This window comes from Microtus pennsylvanicus, chromosome 3 (assembly GCF_037038515.1).
Source record: "Microtus pennsylvanicus isolate mMicPen1 chromosome 3, mMicPen1.hap1, whole genome shotgun sequence".
Lineage (NCBI taxonomy): Eukaryota > Metazoa > Chordata > Mammalia > Rodentia > Cricetidae > Microtus > Microtus pennsylvanicus.
This window is the reverse complement of record NC_134581.1, coordinates 40,753,300-40,772,168: the sequence shown is the minus strand read 5'-3', so window position 1 is coordinate 40,772,168 and position 18,869 is coordinate 40,753,300. Positions and strand designations below refer to the sequence as shown.

Genomic DNA, 18,869 nt, shown 5'->3' with positions numbered 1-18,869 from the left:
CTGGAAGCATTTGGTGCAATCAGGCAAAAATCCTGGAATATTAAGAAAATTGGCATAGAATGACAGTAGATGGCAAGGATAGGTACTGACTCTTGCCATTGCAAAGCTGGAAGAAGTCGTCCCTTTCCGAGATCTTCACATTCTTGAGATTATCCCCAGGGCCTTGCGCTGCTTAGTAGGTTAATCCTGAGTTGTTGAATTTCACCTTCAGGTCTTTAGTTTCTGTTTGTTTCCTCAAGGCAGAGGTTTATTATGTAGCCCAGGCTGACCTTGAATTCACTAAGTAGTCCTGTTCTTTCCCAGTGGATCCCATGTTAATTGTACCATCAATTCTTTGTTTTAGTATTTAAACAGAGGCTGCACTAGGTACTTCGCTAACAAAGAAACTGACAAGCAGATTTTACAGAACCGAAAAAGCCCTGAGGTACAGTAGATTATTTTAATTAAAATCTTTAACGTAAAAATATTTGCTAATGGATATGTCTTTATTTTGGAACTTCTTGTTTCAGGTTTATGTTTTAAAATTGTATGGTGATACAATTCTCTCTCTAAACCTGTCATATATAGAACAGCAGGCTCCTGTTCTCTTTGGGCCAAAATGCTTTGCTTTCCTCATGTTCTTTTTTTGAATTTCTATGCTATGAAATTTTCTAGGAATCACCATATTTTAGTAACCTACTCTGATATTACTATTACTAATTAAGAATATTTATATGTAAGATTTCTACTGCTGTGACAAACTATATGAGCAAATTAAAGTGGGAAAGATTTATTTTTGCTCACGATTTTATATTTCAGTCCATGGCTAGTTTTAACAGGCTTTCTTTGGGCCACCAACCAGGTCCCAACCCATGATACAAAGACTTAATATTAGTTGTGAGTCCTTGGCCTTAGCTTGTGCTTGTCCCACTTGCTCTTTTAACTTACATTAACCGGTTTCTCTTCATTTGACCTTTCTTCCATTCTCTGTGTCCTACCTTCCTGCTTCCTCCATGTCTGTCTGTCAGCTGCCTGGATGTCTGGCCCCAGGTGTGTCCCTTTCTTTCTTTTTCTATTTCTTTTCTCCCTCTTCTCCAGGGCCTAGATTCCTCCTACATTTTCTCTCTGCCTTCCAGCCCTGCCTGTTCCTCTACTGCCTAGCTATTGGCCACTCAGTTTTATATTAGACCAATCAGGTGTCTTAGGCAGGCAAGGTGAAACAGCAACACATCTTTACATAATTAAACAAATGCAGCATAAAGAAATGTAACACAGCTGTACATAATTAAAGTCACATTTCACAACAAGTTAGTGATCGCCATGATTCTAGGCCATGGGGAGGCAGAATTCACAGCAGAGGGCAGGTGGTTAGGTAAAACTGCTCACCTCCTGGTGGCCAAAAGTGAGTGGGAGGTGAGTAGAGGAAAGGAAAGAGTGTGTGTCAGGAACAAGGTAAAGACCACAAGCCCTCTAGTTCAGTCAGCCAAGTTTAGCTCATCACATTTTGAGCCCACCAATGGATTAATCAATCTCCTGGTGAGGACAGAGTCTTCATGATCCAGTCGCTTCCCCAAAGCCATCCTCTGAATAGTGCTGCCTTGGGAACTGAGTCTTCCACACATGAGTCTTTGCAGGAACATGCCAATAGAAAGCATAAAGTATGCTTTTTAATTCATTGTCTACAGAAGAAAGAGTTGAAATAGTAAATACCTTAAGCATTCTTGTGAAAGGCTGTTCACATATTATAGTTTTGTTGTATCAACCACATATTTTGGTCTTACTAAATAATCTAAGAATTATGTAATTATTATTTTAAAAACATTAAATGTTTAAGAATTTTAAACTTTTATGCATTTTCAGCCACAAATTCATGTAGTAAGTTGTATTGTGTCTAAACCATGCACTTAAGTTATGAAAAGTAAATCAGGATTGGTTATTGGTACTAGTTAATCTTGACTCTATTATTTTTAAAAATATTTATGTCAGCTGAGTACCTTTTTACACTTAGCAGCTTTTAATGGTTCTACACTTGCCAATCAGATGTTTTGACTTTACTCAGGCTGGGTAAGATAAATTATGTGTAAAATACATTAATATAAATGTATGGAAAGAAAATACAATTCTCATTTCAAATTATGAACACATGAAACTGCAGTTAATACTTGTTTAGTTTAATACTTGACATGTTGTTTTAGACATAGACATCTGAGTTCTGGGTAAACTTTATGTTACAGCCGTGGCTGAGACTTTTGGAAGCAACATCAACATTTATAATAGCATTTACTTTACTGCATCTTAAAGGACTATGTTTTTATAAGATGCCTTCAAGATATATAAGTTGTAGTCTTTCTACTAAGATAATCAAAACACATTCAGGACAATTGCAGTGGTCCTGCAGGGAAAACAAATAAAAACATGCTAGGGCATAGGAAAAAGCAGGAGCGAGGAGAGAAAGCCCCTCCTTACCCTCCAGAGAGTGGAAGGCACTCTGCAGGGAGGAAAACATCATCTTTCCATGTTTTAGAGTGAGAATGCTTTATCAGAAATCTTACATCACTGAGAGAAATGTGCATGTGTATAATATATAAAGGTGAACAGTGTATTAATATATCTAAATTACTTTTTATGTCTTCTTTGTCAGGAGGACGAGGTGATCATTTTGACTAATTAAACGCTTTGCTCCATTCTGTCTGGGTGTCTTTGTGCTGTGTGCAAATTTTAGGAGAATGCAGGATTTTCAGTCTGCTGTGAAGTCAATATGTTCCTGAAGATTTGATTAGAAAACAGTATTTAAATGATGCAGATGCTCAGCTGTGAGACTAAAAATTCTGCATGATAGTGTTTCTTTAAACTCTGCATGCGGTTGTTGCTTTTGCTTCTTTTAAAGAATGAAATAGAATTTCCTTTTCTAGACATTTTCCGGAAATCTGGCACACTATCAGACATTTAAAGCACCTTGTGAAAAGCAGGCAGACTGTTAACTCGAGAAATAGTTGCATGCTGGGACACGAGAAGCAGTTGCATGCTGGGAGAAGAAAACATCAGACAGCTTTAATTCTCGTTAATTCTGATGCTAAGTTTCCATATTTTAGTGTTAGCTTTTAATGCTCAAGTTCTGGAAAATTCCTAGATCAGTTTTTCTGTGTTAGTAACTTCTCTTTTTGTTACATCTTTTTGCTTTGCAGGCCTAACTTTCTTCATTCTCTGTCTGAGTTTGCTAGATCCTAACATAGGAATACTTGAGATGCAAATTTTTTTAGGAGAGAAAACAGGTTTCTCTCTCTCTCTCTCTCTCTCTCTCTCTCTCTCTCATTCAGAAAACCATTCCATTATTCTAATGTGCAGTAACTCACCTCATCTCATACATACAATATAGAAAAATTACAGGACTATTTTTCAGGCCGTGGAGATGCTGTTGCCTTGTCTCCATTTGCCTGTTTATATGATATAATTGTCAGTAGTTAACATAGTGGCATGCTTATTGGCACATTAAATTATTTTTTATAATTCTTCTCACTTACCCTATTTTTCATACTTATTTTTAATTGACAAAATTGCATATATTTGTAACCTACATGGGTTATCATGGAACACTTACTCATTGTATAAATTGTGGATTAACAGTCAGATGAGTGAGCATATTTATTACTATTTTATTTCTTTTTTTTGTTGCTTCATTTCAGCTAGCATTCTTTCCCTTTTCACTAATTTGTATTTATCGCATATCCTCGACTTACAATACATCAGCCTTAGCACCCTCCTTTAGCTGCAAAGCATCTTATTCCATTGAAAAAAACTGTAGGTTCACATCAAGTTTTAAGAAATAGTACAGAGAGCTCTTGCATACCCTTTATATACCATTCTGTTTTTGAATGTGCTCAAATGCTTACATTTTTCTGTTGACAGATTTTATTTTTGCATGTTGTATATTGCATTAACAGACCTTCTGTTGTAGCTTGTAGTTTACCTGAATCACATAAAGACCAGTCAGTTGATACCCTCTTGCTTTATAGTATGTTAAGGCAGGTTCCCTGAAAGACCCTCTGTTAGATGACCATGGAGATTTTATTAGGATGTGCACAGCCATGAAAAAGATTGGTTTGGATGACGAAGAAAAGCTTGATCTGTTCCGAGTCGTAGCTGGTGTCCTGCACCTTGGAAATATTGATTTTGAGGAAGCCGGAAGCACTTCAGGTTGTTTCTTTACATTTTTAACTAAAGAATAAAATTGAGTATAATGTTTGTCATTTCCTAGCCATATGAATGTTTAGTCCTTTGTGTGTAGGTTTGTTGAAATTAGAACAAATTTCTGGGACATCCTCTGTTATGTGGTGATCTGGCAGATGGAAAAGTTGTTCTGAACAAATTAGTAGCTATTATGTGATTTGTACCTAAAAAATTTCCAGCTAATATTGTACTTTTCATACTTAATGGAATAATTTTTTATCTGTTAATACATGTTTTTACTCTCTCTGTTTCATAGATCTAAGCTTGAATAAATTAATTGGGGTAATTTAATATACAACAGCCTATTCTCTAGTCGGAGATAAAAATAAAAGTTTTATTCTTATGGAAGCTGAAAAGTATTTAAATTCAACCAAGATAGTAACTTTTTAGTTTTAATGTTTCCATTTCTATAGAAACAATAAGTCTTTTTATATAATTACAAGTTTGATACCTGAATATAGAATTGACAAATCTTGCCCATCACTTGTTTTTGTAAGTGAAATTTTAGTGGAATATGCTCCTCCCATTGTCTGTGTATTGTCTGTGCCAGCATGCATGTTCCAGGGTAAAGCTGTGCTTCTCGGGGACTTTGCCATATGAAACCCAAAGACTTATGACTTTCTCATGTAGAATAAAACATTTACTAGCCCTGCATGAATACATTTTGCTTGAAACTTACACCAAGGATGCCTTAAGAGCCTGAAGCACCACTTAACACAGCAGCCAAAACTATGGGCTTTGGTGTCAGATCCCACTGCTGTATTCATTTGCAAAATGAGATAATCCATAAGTGCATTTAAAAAGTACAATTCCTAGTAATAGTATATATATGGGGCCTCAGAGAAAGCAGGAAAGACCATTAAAGAAACAATGTGCTGGACTCATGATTACCTCAGTGTAGATGGAGTACTTTCCCAGCCCTCACCTTTTTCCATCTCTCCCTATTTTTAAAATTTGAAGAGGTTTTTTTTTTTTAAATGTATGAGTGTATGTACACCACATATGTGCCTGGTACCTATAGGAGCCACAAGAGGGTGATAGATCCGATGGAACTGGAATTACAGGCAGTTGTGAGCCACTTTGTGGGTGCTGGAAACTGAACCTGGGTTCGCTGCAAGAACAGAAAGTGCTCTTAATTACTGAGCTGATTCTCCAGCAACCTTTCTCCCCCTTTTGGAGACAGGTCTCATATAGTCTAGGCTGACCTCAAGGTGATTGTCCAGCCTCCACCCCCCAAGTTCTGGGGTAATAGGTATGTGCCATGATACCCAGCTTTCTTAGCCTTTTTGAGGCCCTAAGTGTGATCCCAAGCACTTGGGGGGAAGATGTCTTCTGTGCATAAGATCCTTCATAATCATAACTGAAACATATAAAAATGATGAGATAGGAGGTGCCTCCATTTTGCAGATATGGAACGTGCACAGTGGTACTGAGCATGGCTGCTAATGAAGTCATAGACAGGAGAGCCTGACTGGCTCGGGAGATGGTCATAACTGTCTCTCAGTACCTTTGGGCCACTGAGCCTTGCCGTCTGTGAGTGAGCAGATTAAGATGGACAGTCTTCAGTGACTTTCAGCTCTGTTGTCCTGTGATCTGCGAAGTCAATAATTTCAGACACAACATAGTGTAATGCCTGGGCACATGGCCATCAATCGAATTCTTTCATCATGTGCTGTCTGCTTGTATGACCTTGCCCATTCCGGGTCTTCATTTCCTCACTATAAAGAGATAGTAGCCACAAGTATTTACAAGATGTTGGAATACTGGTGTTTGGTGGATAGTAAGTGAATAAATCCAACAATGTACAGATGATTAGTCACTGAAATGAAGATGCAGTAAAAATTAGGTACTTGGAAGATGTATGAATAACCTTTAGAGTTTTTTTTTAAAGAGAGGAATTGGAAAATTTCCCTTGAAAATATATTGCATCATATATTTTGTTTGTACATTAGCATTGTTTCAGGAAGGGAGCTGTGGGAGAGGCTAAATAATATACAAAAATTAAGTGTAGAATAGTCGACGTACATGTGAATGTTAGAAGTGTGGTAAGTAGCACTTTCCTGTCATTTATCGCTGCCCCGAGGATGAACATGTAGCTATATAGAATATCCCAAGCATCATGTGACCAGCTGGAGCATGCCAAGTGACCAAAAGGGACATAGTGTGTGCTTGTTTTCTCTCCTACTTAAAAAAAATTCTTTCTGTTGCGAGAGAAAACAGAATGCAGGGGAGATTGGGGTGAGATAGGCATTAGATCATTTTTATTTTCATAGCTAAACCTTTGTTGTATTATTAATCCTCATTTTTTTCTGTGACTCCCCTTGGATCTAAATCATTTGTTGCTAATTTAAAATGAGGTGTTCTTTTTGTCTTTTCCTCTAGAAAATTCAGTGTAGGATTGTCATAGTGACTTGCACAGAAACCCAGTACTTTTATAATGGTTTTTATCATAAAGTTCATTTTCCAATAAATGTTTGTAAAGCTCCCCAATGTTATAAAACTGTTTTATTTAGTGGAAGTATAGAAAATTCCTGTTAGGACTGCCTATGTTTTAAAAATCCCATGTAACAAGTATGTCATAACAGTAATAATATCACAATAAGCAACATAATAGTAATAAAAACATTTAGAGGATGTTTTTAGGGAGTGACATGGGTGCTCTGTATTATTTTATATTTTTCCAAGATTAAAAAAGGATTCCTTATGTTAACTACCTAGTTCTTATAAAAATGCTGTGATATGGTAAAAAAGAAGAAACATTTAAGTCAACTAATGGAATCCTGGTGGCCACTGTGTCAGAGACAGGGATTATAGTCCTGGCAGGATGGCAGGAGATTCTCTGTCACTGTTCAGAAGAATGCACAGTTAAAACTTAGGAATTGTTTATTTCTGGACATTTCCAGAATAGCTTTGCCTCCAGATGGCAGCAGGTAGCAGAAAGGGTGGGTGACTCTTATGGCAGGAACATTCATACCGCGGCTTTGCACCAGGTTATGATTTCCTGTTTATCTTGTTGGTAGGGGCATCTAACAAGGATAAAAAAAAAACACTGTGTTTGAAAGTTTGGAGTAAGCCTCGTCTATCCCATAATATTACATAAGTGAATAAAATCCTGAGAAATGAATCTAGGTAATCTTGTTCAGTGCTTGTTAATTTCACACTGAAACGTTCCCATTAGGTGGCTGTAATCTGAAGAACAAATCCGCCCCGTCCTTGGAATATTGTGCTGAACTGCTGGGATTGGACCAGGATGATCTGCGAGTCAGTTTAACCACGAGAGTCATGCTCACCACAGCAGGGGGCACCAAAGGAACGGTTATAAAGTGAGTTCTAGCACATGGCTCCTACCTTGTGGCGTGTCAAGGGAAACCGTGTGTGTTTTGCAAACACTGAGATGTAAGGTCAATGTTTATGCATCATTCATTCTTCCCATTTCAATGTTCAAGCTGTGCTTGATGGATCAAAATTCTGTGCCGCCAGCGACTGCAGATCACCACGCAAATAAGTGGGGGTTTGCACAGCGTGGAGCTGTTTCTGGCAGATATTCTGCAGGACACAAATATGGAATTGATTAGGCAAGGGAGGTTTGCTTTGGCACAGCTGTAAAAATGTGAGTTGGGTTTAAAATATCTGATTGTTTGAGGCAAGAGATCATTTTCTTCAAAAGTGGTTTTCCATGTAAATGGTGTGTGCTTGCGCTCCTCCTGAGTGTAATTCGTCGATGAAATGTCCAGGAAGCAGAGCTGCACTTTGCACTTAGTTTTGCATTTAGAGGAGGTTGCATGTGAAAGAAATAAGGCTCTAGGCAAGTTTTGTTTTAATTTCTTGTCCCCCAGGAAGTATTTATCCAAGTTGTGTTATGTATGAGTGTGATGTTTCGCACACGTGAGGGCGGCAGTGTACAGAGTGTGTGCACTTGGTACCTGTGTACTTGTGTGTGTGGAGGCTAGAGGCTGGCGCGGGTACCTTTCTCAATCATTAGCTACCTCGTCTTTTGAAACAGGGTTCCTCATTAAGCCTAGAGCTCATCAATTGGGCTGGGCTGGCTGCTCAGTGAGGCCGAGAGACTCTCTCCACAGTGGGGTCACAGATGTGGTCACCACACCCGTGCATGCTGCTCAGCGAGGCCTAGAGACTCTCTCCACAGTGGGGTTGCAGATGCAGTCACCACACCCGTGCATGCTGCTCAGTGAGGCCGAGAGGCTCTCTCCACAGTGGGGTCACAGATGTGGTCACCACACCCGTGCATGCTGCTCAGCGAGGCCTAGAGACTCTCTCCACAGTGGGGTTGCAGATGCAGTCACCACACCTGTACATGCTGCTCACTAAGGACTAGAGATTCTTTCCACAGTGGGGTTGTGGATGCAGTTACCACACCCGTGCATGCTGCTCAGCGAGGCCTAGAGACTCTCTCCACAGTGGGGTTGCAGATGCAGTCACCACACCTGTACATGCTGCTCACTAAGGACTAGAGACTCTCCACAGTGGGGTCGCAGATGCAGTCACCACACCCGTGCATGCTGCTCAGCGAGGCCTAGAGACTCTCTCCACAGTGGGGTTGCAGATGCAGTCACCACACCTGTACATGCTGCTCACTAAGGACTAGAGACTCTCCACAGTGGGGTCGTGGATGCAGTCACCACACCCAGCCTGTACATGCATGCTGATGATCTCAGCTAGCCCCCTGCTAAGACTTTTAAAAACTTAAGATTGTGCAAGATTGTACAGTTTTAGCTTACTAACGTGTATTTTGTGAATTTTAGTTTTGGATACTGTAGAATAAAATTGACGTTTAGGCTTACCATTCTCAGGTACTGTAATGCGAGGTCTTTACTTCTGAGGAAAAAGTCAAGTCTCTATCCTTTTCTTAATATAGCAGCAATGAGCTCAGGTGACTTACTCAGAAAAGTATTTAACAGTTAAAACAAAGCCAGGCACGGAGACACAAGCCTGTAATCCTAGCATTTGGCGGGTTGAGACAGGAAGATGACATCATGAGGCCAGCCTGATACATAGAAAGACCCTGTCTCAAAACCCAACAACAACCAAAAATTATGAAACATTTTTTCCATGTGATACAGTATTTTAAATTAATGAATTAGTCAATGAATTAAGTTTTAGTATCACTGCCATTTAGGGTGGGTCTTCCTGATTAAATAATCTCACCAGTAAAATCCCTGAAGGGTGCCCACAGCTCATGCTGTAGTTGATCCCAGATGCGGTCACACTGACAGCTCTGACTATCCAGATGCTTTGTCTGATATTTTTATTTTATTAATTTTGTGTGTGTTATGGGGAGAAGTATGTGTACCATGGGACATGTGTGGAGGTCAGAGGAGAACTCTGACCAGAGGATCTTACTCTGTAGACCAGGCTGGCCTCAAACTCACAGCGATCCACCTGCCCCTGCCTCCCCAGTGCTGGGATAAAAGGTGTGCGCCAGCACCGTCCAGCTTGTACTTGAATAATTCCTAAAGATACTAAAAAAATTGGTCATTTTTTTTTGTGTTTTCCCAGTACTTATTCAGTATTTAGGGCCAAGCTTGGCATTTGGAAGTTCTCCTCTACAATATTCTCTTTTTATTAGATTCTAATTTTATTGAGGAAAATAGTTTGCATGTGTGTCTACAGTGTCGAATGTCATCATCCATATAGCTGCTACATACAGGAGTAATTGGAAAATTCAAAATTTAAGATTCAGTATTTTTTTGTTAAATAAGTTACCAAACTTTAAAGTTTCCCTGAATTATACATAATCTGTTTCATGTATTAGAAAAGTGAAATATGAAAATTATTTTAGTATATAAAGTGGGGTGTAGATGAAGGTTAAAATGGTTTTTAAGGCATTTTTTGCCCTATAGTATATTTTAGTCTAATTTTAATTAAGAGTTTTAGTTTGTCTCTTGTAATTTTGTGCTTATTTTAACTCTACCTGTTCACCGGAAGCTTGGCAGCTGTTTCTCATAGCCAATGTGTCAGATACACTTTGACTTTATGTATCTGGCTTTATTGTCACAGTCTGTCACTTTAAGGACTTTTCATTGGAATATTCCTTTCCCCGCTAGGGTTCCTCTGAAAGTGGAGCAAGCAAACAATGCCCGCGATGCTCTGGCAAAGACTGTCTACAGCCATCTTTTTGATCACGTGGTCAACAGAGTGAATCAGTGTTTTCCTTTTGAAACATCGTCCTATTTTATTGGAGTCCTGGATATTGCTGGCTTTGGTATCATTTCCTTTCTTAATTTGTATGTCAGGACCTTCACTCCAATCCCCCGTTTTCAGGTCCCATGTTGAGGAGACACCTGTTGTGTCCTGCCCGATGGGTCTCTATGTTCCAGAGGAGGGGAATGTGAATTGAGGAACGAAATAGACAAGAGACAACTGATAGAGTCGGAAGGGCTTCCAGTAAATACTGTGCTCAAAAGCAAAAAGCCAAAAAATCCAAAAAGCCCCAAGTTTAATATTCTCAGTCCTTATATACCCCTAACAGAAGGGGTAGGCACAAGACTCCCATGGTACAAAGAGCCAGCAAGCATAAATCGTAATTACCTCCTTACATCTCGGAACACCTAGTAACCACTCCCTAAGTCAAAACATCCTGTTGACTGGCCTTTGAAAAGTAGGGCATCCAGTAGCCACGCCTTTGGTGGAACAGCTTGTTCATCCTTGTGGAGCAAGAATAGGTGTGTACTTTCCTGACCTTTAGCCGAGATGGAACACAACAAAACTGTGGGCCCTCACATTTGGCTTTGATATTTTTTACAAATATAAAAATGTTTTCTCTAAAGCTGTCGTGTTAGCCTTTCCCATTGCTATGACCCAACACCAGGGAGAAGCAAAAGAAGGCAGTGTTTATCCTGGCTTGAGGGTTCAGAGTTTTCAGTTCACCTTGGTGGAATAGAGAGGCTCCCCATTTGAAGGCCAGGAGGAGAGGGAAAAGAAGAAGGAAAGGGGGAGGCGGAGGATATGACTATATTTGGTAGATTTCTGATCCCCCCCCCCCGTTGCACTTGTTGTCTTGTAGATTCTAGACATAATCCAACCCTTAACTTGAAGAAAAATTATGATCATAACATTTTTGGGTATGGATTAAGCAGGAATAATATCTCCTAGCACACAGGATTTTAAATCACATTTATACTTTAGGTTGTTTTAGTACCTATGCTGTAGAAATTTATGTTAGAGAGAGTTGACTTCTAACATTTTAATTTTTCACTATAAACATTTGTGTCATTGGACACGTTTTGGTTCTGGCAGAACAAGGTATTTTTGAGTATAGTACATAAACTATGTCTTGAGGACATTTTTGGGGACTGACACAGGACAAAGAATTTTATGTATTTTGCAAACCCAATTTTAAATCAAAGCATTGACAGAGTTTCTACACTTTATCCTGGGATAAGTTAGTGAACGTCGTTGTTGGGTGGTGACAACTCTGCTCTGGTTTTATGTTTTCAGAGTACTTTGAGCACAACAGCTTTGAACAGTTTTGTATTAACTATTGCAATGAGAAACTCCAACAGTTTTTTAATGAAAGGATCCTGAAGGAGGTGAGTACCGTCATCACTTAGGTTAAGACCTGCTTTAAACTGCCTAAATCTCAAGGAAGTCATGCTGCAATTACCCTGACTGATGGGGTCTGGTGTGGGGTGGTCTGGTGGTCCGGCAGGCACTAGCAGCTCAGCTGAAGTTTGGGGTCGTTGGAGGAATTAGTCGACAGCTTCACAGAATCGAGTGTCTGTGATTTCTTACCAGTGACTTTCTTTAGTGAGCCCAGCTTGTGTTTTTCATCCTAATCTGCCATCTCTATTCCTGCCACTGCTAAACAGCTGCCTGCTCTCATCTCTGGCCTTGGCCTCTGCTGTCCTCTCAGTGTCTGCTTCTGTTGGCTCTGCCACTGGTTCGTCCTCTCCCTATGCGCCACACAGCCACCAGTCAGGAGATTCTGAGCAGCCGCTGGCCAGGAGTACCTCTGGCTCTTCTCCTTCTGTGGGCTGTCTTTGATGGGCTGCCATTTCTTCTCCAGGAAGGATCTCCCTTCCTCTTCCCTCAGTATGTAACTCTGGGCATGGCGGATGTTCAGAATAGACTAGCAGAAGTTATTTTATGATTTTTTTACAGTTTAGTCAAGCAAGGTTAGCTTTGGATAGATTGATTTGTTCAAAGGCTCATTATTTTCTTCTCCAATCTTTTCTACCAACGCCTTTGTTTTCCTCCCTCTGTACCATCTGAGACAGGCTGTGCTGATTGAAGATGCTAGAAGAGAGGGACAAGAAAGTTTCTCCAAGACAGCCCTACATTGTTCTATGTAGAAAGAGAAACCATGTAAACAGGGTGCACCATCTTTATGCTTGCTTTTATTACAGTCATTTAAGTATACACATTAATTTTAAATTCGTATTGGGTCCAAGTTAATAGTACCTTCTAGAATGTGAGGACACTTCTCTGGTATAGGTTGTGAGGAGAAATATTTAACCATTGAGGGAAAAGCAATATTAGAACTTGGCTTAAGTTCTGTGTATAAGCTACTCATATGATAAAAGAATCTTCAAAAATTATTTTAAGAAGATACTGACCTTATAAATAGAGAGTATATTTTCATTGAGATATTATTGGTGTAACCATTCTTCCAAATTATTTATGTTATTTTGCTGTGGAGTCTCTGCATCCATTTATAGTTTTGTGCTATTTCCTGATTTCGGTGTTTGGCTACAAGCATTCAAACTTGGTTTCATCTTGAGGAAGTCATTTAGGGCTATACCTGTGGGTAAAATTTTTACCTTTTAACCAGTAACTGTTGTGTAGGAATGACAGCAGTGGCATTTTACGTTGCAGTGTACTTCCATGTTGATGACTATTACATTTGATTTACAGGAGCAAGAACTCTATCAGAAAGAGGGCCTGGGTGTTAATGAAGTGCATTATGTGGACAATCAGGATTGCATAGGTACGGGTACTGTTATTCTGCCTTTGCGGGGTATGGGAGAGACCATGAATGCCTTTCCTGGGAACATCTCTGTGTTCTGTGGTTTAGACACTAGTTACAGGACTTGCGACTGTGACCTTGGAGAGGTCAACTTTTTAGTACTCTTCCTGGCAAGGCACTTTGATCAGCATTGTTGAAAATTTTCTTAAAATCTCTGTTTATTGTGATATGTATTTTACTAGTTAGAAGGCTGTTTTGTGAACTGAGTAAGGGGAGCTCCACTCCTCAGGGGGCAAGCTGACAACTATGTCAGCTCCTATGAGGAAGTACTTAGTTTGGTGAGGTTTGTCTGGGTCACTTGGTTCTGTCTTCTGTGGACTGGCTGATTCTCTCACTGGTTGCAAGTTGACTTTAGACATTCCATGTTAACTCTAGATACTATTATAGAACAAGACCTCTGCTTTTCTTTGAGTTTGTCAATAAAGAAACCTTACCCTATTGCCTTCCAGCTACCCCTTTGTCTGTTATTTATTTTTTTATATTTATTTGCATGAATGTTTTGCCTGCTTGTATGTCTGTGAACCACATTCAAGCCTGGTGTCAACAGAGGACAAAAGAGGGCATCTGATCCCTGGGACTGGAGTTAAAGTTGTAAGCTGCTGGTGGGTGCTGGGAATTGAACCCAGGTCCCGGGTCATCCACCATCCCAGGTCACCGGGCCATCCCCCTCTCTCCTATCCTCTTTCTTTTCTCTCCCACCCCATCTCTAAAATCAAGTGCTGGGCAAGTCTGGGAGTTGAAAACCCAGTTTGATAGTCCAGTCAATAGCTCATATGCTAGACTTTGACAACACAGTATAGTAGCCGTATCACTTTATATCACAGTAGCCTTTCAAAGGCTTTCCTGGTCTACCCTGGTCTACTCAGTATCCTTTAGCTACTGCTGCTTTTCTCACCTCTGACCCTTGGCTGTGGGGGTTGTTTATCTTGCTGGAGTTTCTCCCCCTCTGTTGATCCTTTGTCCCTCTTCTGTCTCATTCAGTTCCCTACTGGGATACTTTCATGCATAGCTTAGTTCAGCTTGTTCATCCTCCTTCATCACCACATTTCAAAAAGGTATCTTTTTCTGTTTGATGCAATGGGAACCTTGATTTCTCTTTCTGTATTCTGGAACTGTATTCCAACCCCCCACATCCACACATATATATGTGGGTGTGTATACATATATATTATTTTATTTAAGATGTTTAAAATATATAGTTATTTTGGTTAGGCAGAAAAATCTAACCAACATAAAGGGTGGAGCATAAAAATATATCATTACTAAAAATTATGTTTGAAAGTTTTAAAATCAGTTTTTGAAAATAGTATCAAGAAACTCTGTATGCAAAAACTTCTGTATTTTTGAGCTTGAATGTAGATGTCATCTGGAAAAGGGTGAGGTTCTGGGTCCTTAGACTGTTACCCTAGTGTACACAAAGAATGCTTATGGTATCAGTTACTTTCTTTGAAAAAAATTAAAAATGTTTTAGATTGGAGTAGTTACATCACTTTCCCCTTTCCCTTTCCTCCCTCCAACCCTTCCAACCACCTTCCCTGAAACTTCTTCCATGTTTTTTCCAAGTTGATAAACTTTTTTCTTTATTATTGTTATACATGTACATCTACACACACACACACACACACACACACACACACACACACACACACACATACACACACACACAAGCTGCTAGTCCATTTTGTTATATATATATATATTGCTTCAAGGCTGACTACTCTGCATTGGACACCCAATAAGGGGGTTTACTTCTGGGAGAGGCTAATTCTCCTTCTTCCGGAACTCATTAGCTGTCTGTAGTTCTTTGTCTAGCGATGGAACCACACAAGGATTTCCCCCTTCCACGTTGTTAATGTATCTGCTGATATTGCTACTGTTCAAGTCTTGTTTATGTAGCCATTTCTAGGAGAGACAGCTTCACAGCAGACTTCCTGGCATTCTGACTCTTACAGTCCCTCACCCCCTCTGTGACATTCTTGGGGCCATAGATACAGGAGCTGAATGGTCACTTCTTTGTGAAGTTGTTTTTCCAAAACTTGTATTAAAAACTATGATATTACCTTTAAATAAAAGGTTCTATTTGAAATGAAAACTCTCCCATTTCTAGACAGCCCTCAATAGAATGTGTTCATCATTCACTCTTACCTTGTTTCCAAATGCTTTTCAAAGTGGAGTAAATATTTTTTAAAGTATTGATTCACACTATGACTGTTTTGATATCTTGAAATAGATTTAATTGAAGTGAAATTGGTGGGAATCCTGGATATTCTGGATGAAGAAAATCGTCTCCCCCAGCCGAGTGACCAGCACTTCACATCAGCGGTCCACCAGAAGCACAAGGACCATTTCCGACTCTCTGTGAGTGTGCCATTCCAAAGTGGAGCTTCAACTGGGAAGAGAAGTCTTTAAGCAAATAGCTGCACTAGATTTCAGATATTGCTAATAGCTAGAGTCAAAAATTATAACAACTACAACAAGTAGGTTATAACCAGCAAACATTTCCTATAGATGGTGATAAAAGTATGTGTGTGCGTGCGCACATGTGGTCCACACACCTTTGTGAGAGTAAAGCTTTAGCTGAGTGCGGTAGCTCATGCACCCAGGGGGGAAATGACACTGCATTGGTCGGAAGATCAGGTAGTGCAGAGGGAAGAAGAAACAAAGCCAGCAATACACATAAGTGCCCAGGTTGCTGAACTGCTATTGGCTCTTGAGTCCTTTTGGAGTGAAAGTGGAGCTGTTCTCTGTGACCCTGGCATTTGTGGCTGTTTAGACAGTGTTCTGTGTTCCTCCAACACTGTGCTTGTCCCTCCACTCAGCCATCATCTCCTGAGACAAGGCAGACGTAGCTTCACCCTGAGTGCACAAAGCCCGACCAGCACAGAATTGCTGACTTGAGTTCCAGTCATGAAGGTAGATGCTGCTTCGTGGCAGGGAGAAGAGCAGCAGGGCTCTCCCCACTTCCCTCAAAAGAAGACAGAAAAAGAAACGAGAGAAGCTGCTTAGAGTTGCTTAGGGCTTAGGGTACAAGTTCGCAAGTGTATCCACTCATCGTGTGTGTTTTGAAGTTGTGAAATCGTATAGTGGTCACTGCTTTGATGAGTCAAGCTGCTTAAATGAATGGCCACAAAGATGCTCATTTGTGTTCCTTATTAGCAGAATGACAGTGCATATACACACCAAATGTTACTGCAGCCCATTAATATGTTAAAAGAGAGGCAAAGACAATTTAAAATCCAATAAAAAATTGACAAATCATCAGTGGGATATAGATTCAGTGGCTTACTGGAAAAATACACGTTCTGGTCCTCAGAACCACCTTTTCTATTAGCCCACATGTATTAGCTCTTACATGTCCCCAGGAGTTAGCATAATGGGCAGCCTGCTTCTGGTGCTTTGGTGGGAGGCAGCAGAACAATATGTCTCCTTGACAAAACTTTGGCTAATATTGAAGCTGCGTAGTCAGTCTTGTGTGTTTATGGCTGTTTGGTGTATGGTCTATGATTGCCTCACCAAGAGTGCTGATCTCGGCCAGTATAAATGTGCCCAGCGTAATCCCAGAGGTGTGTAACTTAAAGACGGCAAGCTCAAGCATCAGGAATGAGGCCTGGCTGCTTTTCTCAGGGAGAACAAACAAGAACACAGCAATAAATCCTGATTTACATAGGCCATTAGTTTTGCTGGGTTTTTGAACTAAGTGTGCTGGCCATTCATGGAACACTATATGCATTGTCCCAGTGCTTTTACTTGAATGACTTTATTTAATCCTATTAGTATCCTTATACTAGATGAGAGACAGATGAGGGAGGTGGATGGCATGCCTTGGTGGCATGTGAGGCTTGGTGGCTTAGGAGGCAGGCAAGGGGGTATAGCAGCAGAACCTCCATTCTGGCTCCTGAGTGATTGCCCGTTCTCTGTTCTAAGGGCTCTGACCTCGGGTCCGCGGCTTAGTCTGTCTATTCTAAATGGCATGGTCTCCTTCCCCTTGGGTTAGTTTTAGAGACAGATGTGATCACATATGTGGAAGTAGTTTGGAAAGTTTAAATAATTCAATATGCGATACTGTAGTTAAATGCTACTGTCCTAAAATGTCATAGTTTCCTTGAAGTGGTTCCGGGCTCACTGTGTAGAGTGTTAGGATGGTTGGTTTGAGACACCAGAAGGGTCCTGTGCTGACCTCGTGGTTTTCTTCCTGGCCACACTTCAGGATCAGCCTATCTAAATACCATGGGGAAAGGGAGCTTTAGATCCCCTGAGTTGATTCTGATGAGTATGAAGACTGAGCTTTAGAAGCAGGTGGCTAATTTTAGAAAATTTGCAACTCTGTTTGGTGTTTGCTTTCAAATAAACTTTTACTTTTAAAAAGATTTTATTTTTATATGTGTCCCTGGGTGAATACGTGCACATCAGGGTAGCGCCTGCAGAGTCCAGAAAAAGATGTCAGATCACATAGAGATGCAATGGTTTTGGGCTGCCAGACATGAGTGCCGGAAGCCACACTCAAGTCCTCTGGAAGGAGAGGAAGCACTGTTAACCAAGTTTTAGTGTGAGGCAGGCATGAATGTGTATTTGTTTTGTATGTGGAATTCATCCATATGTGTATATTTTGTGTATGGCATTCATGCATGAATATATGTTTTGTGTGTCGCATGTGTGTATATTTTTTTGCGTGGCAGGTGTGTGTTTATGTTTTATGTGTGGCATTCATACATGTATGTATGTCTTGTGTGCAGCAGGCATGCATGTATATATGTTTTGTGTGTGGCACACATGTATGTATGTGTGTATTTTTTGTGTGGCAGGTGTGTGTATATGCTTTATGTGTGGCATTCATACATGTTTGTATGTCTTGTGCGTGACAGGCATGCATGTATATATGTTTTATATGTGACAAGTGAACATGTATATGTTTTGTGTGTGGCAAGTATGCATGCGTGTATGCTTTTTGTATGGCAGGTATGTGAGTGTATATTTTGTGTGCAGGAGGTATGCATATGTCTATGTTTGTTGCAGGCATGCGTACATATATTTTATGTGTGGCCAGTGTGCATGTATGTTTTGCGTGTAGGAGTTGTACATGTGTATATGTTTTATTGTGAAAGGCATGTGTGTATGTTTCCTGTGGAGCAGGTGTAAATATTTGTACGTTTTGGTATTATAACAATTTTTTTTCACTAAGGCATAAGCAACTGTCGAGTAAATCCCACAAGTACTTTAAAGTGTATTTGTCGTTTAAAAATAGTGTAATTATGAATAATGTGAAATTCTTTTATTACTTTTGGTACTCTGTATCTGGCATTGTCTAAGGAAAGTGACTGACTGTTTTGGTGAAGCGGTGACTTCTCTCTGTACTCTTCCCTTAGATTCCCAGGAAGTCTAAGCTGGCCGTTCACAGGAACCTGAGAGATGACGAGGGTTTCATCATCCGGCACTTCGCAGGGGCAGTGTGCTACGAGACGGTGAGCCACACTGCCCTGGGGTAGGCTCTGGGCATTTAAACCTGAACAGCTTCTGAAATTCAGTTCCTTGATGCGCTAGTCACCCTCAAAGTGCGAAATACCCACACTGAAGTGGCGGGCTCTCTTGGTCAGTGGGGAAAGGGAATATTTTCATTTTCTTAGAAAATTCTATAGGACAGAACTCAGTTAGGGGATGTTTATCACAAGGCAGATGGAAA

General features: G+C 40.2%; 1 protein-coding gene across 7 annotated transcripts in view; it reads left to right on the top strand.

Annotated features, from left to right (window-relative positions):
• The window catches only part of Myo6 (myosin VI), a 133,629-nt gene that overhangs the window by 76,428 nt on the left and 38,332 nt on the right, over positions 1-18,869 (top strand). For all 7 annotated transcript variants that reach the window (XR_012909986.1, XM_075965125.1, XM_075965124.1 and 4 more), the window contains exons 10-17: positions 344-424; positions 3,993-4,173; positions 7,385-7,529; positions 10,272-10,429; positions 11,665-11,756; positions 13,081-13,153; positions 15,423-15,550; positions 18,556-18,651. Coding sequence is in view for 6 of the 7 variants with exons in the window: in XM_075965125.1 (XP_075821240.1) it covers positions 344-424; positions 3,993-4,173; positions 7,385-7,529; positions 10,272-10,429; positions 11,665-11,756; positions 13,081-13,153; positions 15,423-15,550; positions 18,556-18,651 (954 nt within the window). In the remaining variant the exon portion in view is untranslated. The remainder of the gene's footprint in view (positions 1-343; positions 425-3,992; positions 4,174-7,384; positions 7,530-10,271; positions 10,430-11,664; positions 11,757-13,080; positions 13,154-15,422; positions 15,551-18,555; positions 18,652-18,869) is intronic.